Genomic DNA, 9,263 nt, shown 5'->3' with positions numbered 1-9,263 from the left:
AAAGTTATTTGCACAGTTCATGATATTGAAATTATTCTCAAAAGTCCAATAAATTTTTAAAAAATAACAAAAAATTAATTATTCAAATCGATTTTCCAAAAAACATATTTTGGAGTCAAATACCCTTACGTGATATAAAAATGCCTTGGAATCATGCATAATATAATAATATATAAACACATCTTACACATGGTTTTATTGTTTCACCTCAAATTGAATATTTAAACCGTTTGTGAACGTTATTCCCCGTTTCTTTCTTTCAATAGCGAAGTGTTGGGCCATGTGTTCACTGTGCGGCAGTGCAGAACCATGCGAACAGCTACGACTTGTTGTGTTCATAAACAGAAGGATGATCATTGTTTTTTTGGTGTCTCGTTTTTTTCTGTAGGCAAGGGGGAAAATTTTTCACTAGCACCAATATTTATTTATAAATATAATTGCGTTAAGTTCCGCATTTGCCATTTATTAAAATAGGGTTCTACCCATCTTACTACTATTCTATCAACAATTTGTTTCTCAATTACTTCAGATGTAAAATAAGCGTTTTTGGAAGGTTTTTTTTACCCTTAGCAATATTAAATTCCAATATGTCTGATAATATATCTGGCGAAGGGTCCTGGCCAACATGGAAAATTGCATTAGCTGTCGGCGTGCCAGTTGTAATTGCTGGTGTTGGCATCTATTACTTAAGAACTGGTTCGAAAACCAAAACACAAGATTTGTTGCTGGAAGACGCAGAAAAACCTACGGCCAAAGATGCAAGAAGTGAACCAGAAGGAAGCTCATCACCTAATAGATCTTCCCAGTTATCTGTGAATGTATCTTCTGAAAATGCTTCTGTAAGCAAACCAAAGGTAAATAATAGAATTAGAGACATTTGTTTTGTTATATTGTTTGTATTTCTAGCATCATAATTACAAATTTCTTATAACTATCACACATGAGCTTTTATTAATGTTATTTTTAAGAGGCATGCTTTTAACTGATGTTCTTCATTAATATCTTATGTTTTATTTCAGTCAAAATTTCAAGAAGCGCAAGATTTAAAAAATGAAGGAAACCGATTGTTCAAGCAAGGCAAATATGAGGAGGCAATTGACAAATATTCTGAAGCAATCGCTGTGTGTCCTGATAACCATAACACTGAAAAATCTACTTATCATCAAAACAAAGCAGCAGCGATGGAAAAAATGGTAAATCAAAATATTCTGTAGAATTTTTATTCTGTACGGGAAAGGATAATGCTTTAGCTGATGGCCAGTAAAACATTTGGTTTCAAAATATTTTTTCCTAAAAAACAGGCGTTCCTGTCGAAAATTAAATTTGAAAATGCGGGAAAACACGCTTCGTCACTTTAATTCACGTGACTTGTGTAGGTTTAAAGATTTATTACACCACAATAATGAATAGCGATATGTTACGTCTCAATAGTCCTAGAGTATGGTTGTTACGGCAAGTTATAACCTGGTGTTGCACCTGCACTTTTATTGCAATATTAGTCATAACTAGGGATGTGCCGAGCTGAGCCCGAACTCAAAAGCTCGTGCCCGAGCGTCTCCTTTTTTGACGCTCGGCGCTCGGCTGAAATCTGGGCCGAGCGCCGAGCTTTATGCTATTGCTATAATGTTGCACGCGAAAGCGAAAAATATTAAAAATGAAAAAAGTGAAGCTACTAAAAGATAACGAGACTAGTCAGCGTAGCTTTCTCTTTAATCATTTTTCGTTCGTTGTGAATTTGCTCTCTCGCAAGTAACGAATCGCAACGTCGGCGAATTTGACCTTATGCAATTACAGCAGGTGTCGAATTACACGATAGCCTAATCCCTAATGTTTCCGTATCTGATTTTAAATAAAAAGCCAAAAACTCTTGAACTTTTTTACAGGATTGTAGAAGTAAATCCGGACGGTGATCGGTTAGTTTTATTGAAAATCCGGGCGTAATATATTTTACGCGCGTCTGTCACTCAAGCTACGAAATCTTGCATATTTCTGACTATAGTGCGGGCGCCTGTGCGATAGAAAGGTTGTTAAAGCTGCGATTTGATGTTTTATGTTTGTTGCGTGTTCGTTATAATCACGGGTGTTCGTAATTATCAGGTAGCGAAATCGATTGAATAACAATCATTGCCGTGTTGCATTTTGAACCTTTTTTGTTCAATTGTTACTTCACATGTCTTACTGTAACATAATTATTAATTATGACATTTCATAATGTACCAATCGAGAGGAATGTGCCCATTGCCTGACCCACCACGCGATCGAAAGGTCACATATTTACGCTCTGCGCTCGCTTAGGAAATAAAGGAAGACCCATGCGATAGCATACATTCAACACTTGGTAAGCGAAGCAATCGTTGTGAATATGCTCTCGTGGAAAGTTACGTAATGCCACGTCAGCGTGCAGCCAGTGTTTCATAAATTATACGATTTATATAAATTGTTTAAACTTTTGGATTTTGCAATAGTGTTACTGTTACATAACATAACAAGTGTACAGTGTAAATTTCTAATTAAATATTTTATGAAAAAAACTAATATCTTGCAACTGGGATTTACGAAACTTTGGTTCTCGCGCGGTGCCAACGAACAACGTTTATTGGCCTCTGTCCAAACTTGGCCGGGACGATATTTACTTCGTGACAAACCGTTCCGTCATTTTAGCTAGTCGCTGTGTTTTCGCAGCGTAACCGATGCGCCGGACGTAAGAAAGTTGATTTTATTATTAATAGGATTTCTTTCTATTACAAAAATACGAGCGTTTTTCGACGATCCGGACGGTGACATTATCAGTGATAAAGGGGTATTTCTACAATTCTGATCTGATAAAAAACTGCTGCAACAGTTATAAATAATTTTTAATTAAATATTTTTTGTATGAATTTTACATTTTGCAACACTGGGAATTACGAAACGAGACGTCTCTTTAACCGCAAACCACGTGTTCTGTATTATTTTGATTAGCGACGCTTTTCGACTTTTCGAATAGGAACGTATTCTCGTACGCCTTTCTCCTTGATGACGTCATAGGTGCTCGGGCTCGGGCTCGTGCCGAGCTTTTCGTTGAAGCTCGGCGCTCGGCGAACCCGAGCTTTTACGACCTCAGCACATCCCTAGTCATAACATCAAGATATTTTATTTATAATATCAATTAATTACAAACTGATTTAAGAAGATCACAAAGATCATCTTATATGTTCCTGTTTGACTGTGTATGTTTCATTAATTATTAACAGTAAGGTATTTGCATTATGAATATAATATAATGGAAGGTATTAAAGTTTATAATCAGTTAAGCATCTTATTAATATTTCCCTCAATAACTATAGGAACGTTGGGGAGATGTAGTTTATGAATGCACTGCTGCAATTAATCTTAACCAAAGATATGTCAAGGCTCTTCACAGGCGATCTAAGGCTTATGAGAGATTGGACCAGAAAGAAAACTGCCTTGAAGGTCAAAGTTATAATATTGGATTAAAATGCAATTGTGATTTAAAATTTATATGGGCTATTCATACTAGTAATATAGTATAGGCTGATGGTTAGCTGGTTACCATAATATTTCGTCTAAAATGATGACATATGTGCGACTGTCTGTAATGCATACATACAGCCATGCATGCATTGCAGATGGAAGGCAGTGATATTTGGAGGCACAATACTTTGAAACAATGTCATTGGTTTCCCAGTGTCTGTTGGTTAATGCAGTGCATAACAATTTTTGGTTGGTCTGGCTACCCTGCCAGGTATGGTTTAGTGCCATTTTCTTAGTGTAAAAGAAACATGCTTTAAAAATCTATTTGCATCTTCCATGTTATTCTGTTTACTGTCAAAATTACCTGCTTAGAGTTAAAAACACATACATTATTTTTAGATATCACAACTGTGTGCATTCTCGAAGGCTTCCAAAACAACAGCACCATGATGTATGCTGATTCTATTTTAAAGCAAATTGGAAAGGAGAAGGCTGAAAAGAAATACAAGGTGATACATTAAATACAATTTTTGGGAAAAGTCACGGTCCTGAAACAGGGGTGACATCGTTTTACCACCTCATTTTATGGCTAAAATTAGAATTTGCTGTGCAATCAGATGTTCACATAAACCAATAGAACCAAAAATACTACATTTACCACATTAATGAATGAGGTACCCTATGTTTACAACTAAGATTTTAACAAAGTCACCAGAGAATCTGAGATTTAGCAAACATTCAAAAACTTATGCATTTTACTGCATTCAAATTGAAATATTTTATTCTTTCACCCAGAATCGCAAACCAATGATGCCTTCCCCCATTTTCATCAAGCAATATTTTGCAAGTTTTAATGATGATCTTATATCTGCTGTATTAACTGAGGAACAACGAAGTTCTGCTGATACCAGGTGGGTTGGTTTATCTGTTAAAGTTTCTCAACCGGTACAGGTTACTACATAACAAAAACTTAAACAATATTTTGGCAACCTCTGTCTATATATCTATAAAAAGGGTATTGAGTCTTGATTTTACTACTGTGCAATACTGCAATCTACTTCTGTGATTTTATGCTTGTTTAGGCTGAGATATCAGAACAGAGAATTAAAATGCTAGTGTTTTTGGAAGAAAAATATAGATTCATAAAATTAAAACATATTCATATTTACAGTGGATACATTCGTGCAAAGATAGCGCTTGAAGATGGTAATTACTCTACAGTGATACAAGAATGTTCGGCAGAAATCAATTCAAGTGGTAATGATGATACACCCCATGAAGCAGAGTTCACCCAGGAAAAAACAGGTATAAGTTGAACTTTTAAGAAAAGCTCATACTGAGTTTATGCCGGTTCAGCAATACTGTTCCAATCTATTTTAAATTGTAACAAAAAAAGCTATTACTGCATTTATGCCTATCTAATCGATACTGTCCCATAGGGCCTACACTTTTAAGTTCTAATAAAAAAAGCTTTTACTGCATTTTTGATGGTTTAATCAATATTTCATTTCCTTCTTATATGTTCCTATAAAAGTACCAGTTTTAGTTACAGTTTCTTTTTAAAGTACGTAGACTAGTATTTGATTTTTTCTAAATTAGTGATATTTAACCTGACTTTGACTTTTTAGAAGATGCCGCCCCATCCTACTTGCCCGATGCTTTACTTTTAAGAGGAACATTCTATTTACTATCCGGGAATTCCGATGAAGCAAAACCTGACCTGGACCGAGTAATTGACATGAAACAAGCACATCCTAAGGTATAGTGAGAAATTTTTTAATTGTAGGACAAAACATGTTTTCGGCAAATGCGACAGAAACCAACCCGTTTATAGTCAAGACTACTAAAATATACATTAGTCGTTTAAAATGCCCAGTCTAATTCCCACCTTGTAAAGTAGCACAAGTAAACGATTTCTAAACAGCTCCAACATTCTTACAAAATACAGTTTGAAGTAGAAAATGTCAAGCAAGTTGCAATCTTTAAATAATTTAGTCATTTGAACTTAAATTTAAATATGCTTCTTGGATTATAAAGTAGCAGAGAATAATATTTACAGTCTCATAAAATCTGTTTTTGTGCAAGTTCAGCGAAAAACTAGGCAAAGCCAGTTGTATTTTTTAAAATTTAATTATTTAATTTTAACTCAACTTTAGAAAGGTATAGAAACTCCTAACTAAATTCCTAACTATTCTATTCCTTTTTAAAGTCTAATTTGAAAACACACTGGAACTGCCTAATATTCCCATATTGTAAGTAGCATGCAAGAATGTTAAATTTATTGTTATTGTCCAGTTGAGAGCCAATGCACTTATCAAGCGAGGAAGCATGAGTATGCAACTACAGAAACCCGAGGATGCTGAAACTGACTTCGAACTAGCTGTTCAAATAGATCAAGAGAATTGTGATGTTTTCCATCATCGTGGACAGGTATGATAAATCATGGGGACTTTATTTATATAGAATATAAGGTAAAAGAGATATATTCAAAGTGTAGCAGCCGTCCTAGCCGAAATATATGCTTAAAAGGGCATACCAACAAAAAAGATCTATATACAAATTTTATTTTTCATTGATCTGCCCCTTTAGGTGTTTTTATTTAGGTCATTGTTTGTTTAAATAAATCAACCTTTTTAATAACTGTTATCATCAACATAAATATGCTCTTTCATGGCTTGAATTGGCTAAATGTAACAAAAAAAACATCAAAATGTTTAAAAGCCTAAAAAATATGTGTTAAAATGTTTATTATAAGAAATCTTTGTGTTTGCTACTTTCATATCATGTATTATTGTTTGTATACATTGACAAATATACCTTTGACATGCTATTAATGTGTAATAATTATGTCATAATTGGCCATTCCCTTTCTGCTAAAAAAAGCATTTAAACATGTATTTGTTTTGTAAATATATTTATAACCTATACTCAGATAATTCAATTGAGAATACTTAATTTAAAAACCTACTTTTCATTTTGGTTAAAACCTTCATGTTATGTCTTTGGGGTAATAAGTCAACTCTGACTTGCATCCCAGCTCATATTTATTTTTTCTAGCATATTATAAAATAGTTTGTCAATGTAAAATAAATCTAACTTATTGGTCCCAAGGTTTATTTTAATGCAGTGTAGAAAACTCCAGGGTAAGTCTTTGTTGCCCATGAGGGGCATCAAGGGTTCAAGCTTCTGTCTATTAGTGTTATTATAATTCCTACTTTTATAAATGTCATCACATATCAACCCCTTCATACAGCTCAACATATTATTGGACAAAGTTGATCTTGCACTGGCTGACTTTGACAAATGTATCGCGCTTAATCCTAATTTTGCAATGGCTCATGCCCAAAGGTGTTATACCATGTACAGGTGATCTATTAACTTAAACTTAACATTTATTTACTTGTCTATATATATCTACAGCGCAGTGGATAGGCATGAGGTGTATGAAACAGAACACTCGTGTTGCTACACCACCTGAAGATAAATAAGACTGAGTCTTTCATCACACTAAGGGTAAAAAATATTTGAGTAAACATTTTATATAAAAGCATGGTTGCTTGACCCACTATACATTATACCTAACTTCTATTGAGTTTTTTTAAAGTGTAGATAAATTACATGTACCACAAAAGAAAAAAAATACTAACCCAAAATGAGCAACCACTGACATAAACCTAAACACACAGACAATCGCATTCTAAGAAGGACGTCGTAAAAACAGAAGAAGCCATGAACAAGTTTAACGACATTATTTCGCAATATCCGCATTGCTCCGAAACATATGGTTTATATGCACAGGTTGGTGAAGTAAACAACTTGTGTTAAATAGAAGTTTTTCATTTTATATAATAAAAGGGTTTTGGTCCAATGTGAAATTTCAAAGCAATAAACTCATTTTTACCTAACTACCAATGCTTAAATATAAATATATTACTGGTTAATAAACAACAATCTGTAGAGTTGTTAGAATACACTTGTATAATTCTTATTTCTTGGAATATTGTTTTTTTTTTAACTCAAATTGGGATAATAAAAGAGAATGAAAACATGAGCCATCTTAACCCATCGCAACCTACTATATTTCGATCTTATGTTTTAAACCAGTGAGAATTCATTTCACATGCAATTAACCAAGTTAAACAATATTTAACGATTTAAGGATAAAAATTTTTTTGATGCAACTATTTATTATGACTGCAGCATATTCCATTAATCTGATAAGTTCTTAATTAAATATCGTTTGTTACTAACAGGCCCAAACCGATTGTGGGAACTTTGAGAAAGCCGACAGTTTATTTCAAGATGCAATCAAGATTGAACCTGACAATGCTACACTGTTTGTTCATAGAGGGTAAGATGATGTAATAATAGATACGTTGTTGTAGGAATCTAAGCCAGTGGTTCTCAACTACTTTATCTTATGGCTGGTAAAATTTCCAAACAAATTTTGCAGACACTTAGATCTTAAAAAATCAAAATCAATCCAAAATGTAACTATACTCAAAAGCAAAAAATTGAAGCAAAATAATCAAAAGCAAACTTTAAATCAAGCTTAAATCATGCCCGTGGTTCTATTGAAGTTTCTTGCATTTTGCAATTGAGATTTAAAATTGTAATATATTTAATTTGGTGAACTGACAGAAAAAGTTGTCCGGAGGTTGAGAACCACTGATTTAAGCCAACAAGTATAGATTATAACGTGATATAATATCCTAGTTAAATATCTCAGTGTCTATGTCACTAGACAGGGAACTTTTATTCAAATGTAATTCTATGTCACTAGACAGGGAACTGGTATTGAAATGTAATTGTTTTCTTCCATATAACGATGAGGTATGCAACTGCATACACCTCACTAGATGTTAAAGCTTTAGTTTAAGTTTAATGTTGCAAGTTATTGTTGTAATTTTTCATTTATTTTAACACTGGATCACTGGTATCTGTTGTTTTAAATTTATTTATTTCTCTTCTAAAGGTTGTTAGCTTTGCAATGGAAGCAAGATGTAGAGAAAGCTGTAAGTTTGATTTCTAAAGCTTTGGAAATTGATGAGAAATGTGATTTTGCTCATGAGACTATGGGGACGATAGAAGTGCAAAGGTAGGCTGTGTTATTTGAAATCTTTAACTTTGAAACCTCACTTGTGGGGTGTTATAACCTGCATCAACAGTAGGTAATACATGTAACATATTTATCTTCTTAGTACATGTAACTTTGTTATACCTATTTAGTTATTTTATAATGCAAGTGTTCTGTATTATGCATAAATTTTGCCCCTTTTTTATTTTTTCATGTATTTGACTTTTTGTATTGCATAGTATGTGTGTGTAAAACCAAAATTTCCATGCAGAGGTAACTTGGAAAAAGCTTGCAAACACTTTGCTGTTTCAATCGACTTTGCAAAGTCCGAATTGGAAATGGCACATTTATATGCATTGCAAGCTGCAGCTCTTGCTCAAGGCAATATTGCTAAGAAATATGGTTTGCGTCCTCCTATGCCTGGTGGTATTTGAAATCCATCAACATCTACAAATTACTTTAAAAGGGAAATTATAATCTCCAATCCGGCTTTGATCTTGTTGAATTCTTGCTTTGTTCTGAGCTGGTGCATCGTGGACCAAAAAAAGCCTTCAAATTCAATTTAATTATGTTCAATAAAACACAGTAAATAGGATAGATCATTTTAAATCAACTTAATAGTATTTGGGTGGTCATTAAAACTGAAAGAATGAATCACCTTATCGTGGCGCTTGCGACAAATAAAACAAAATTCTGACACAACAGCGTTAAA

The 9,263-nt window shown here is 33.6% G+C and overlaps 1 protein-coding gene across 2 annotated transcripts; it reads left to right on the top strand.

The window, feature by feature from the left end:
• The first annotated feature begins 510 nt into the window (after positions 1-510).
• LOC149729449 (mitochondrial import receptor subunit TOM70-like) lies at positions 511-9,253 on the top strand. Of its 2 annotated transcripts, none has more exons than XM_089887315.1 (13): positions 511-854; positions 1,020-1,193; positions 3,327-3,453; positions 3,874-3,983; positions 4,270-4,385; positions 4,646-4,779; positions 5,106-5,233; positions 5,770-5,904; positions 6,728-6,840; positions 7,161-7,272; positions 7,728-7,825; positions 8,450-8,572; positions 8,823-9,253. In XM_089887315.1, exons 1-13 carry the CDS (start codon positions 588-590, stop codon positions 8,983-8,985), a joined length of 1,800 nt encoding a protein of 599 aa, XP_089743441.1. In that variant the 5' UTR covers positions 511-587; the 3' UTR covers positions 8,986-9,253. The 2 variants fall into 2 exon arrangements, with proteins under 2 accessions (XP_089743441.1, XP_089743440.1); XM_089887314.1 differs by having other exon boundaries at positions 5,103-5,233.
• The last annotated feature ends 10 nt before the right edge of the window (positions 9,254-9,263 follow it).

Source organism: Ciona robusta, chromosome 10 (genome assembly GCF_009617815.1).
Source record: "Ciona robusta chromosome 10, ASM961781v2".
In the NCBI taxonomy this organism is placed as follows: Eukaryota; Metazoa; Chordata; class Ascidiacea; order Phlebobranchia; family Cionidae; genus Ciona; species Ciona robusta.
The sequence above is the reverse complement of the archived record's forward strand: the minus strand, read 5'-3'. Positions and strand labels throughout refer to the sequence as shown.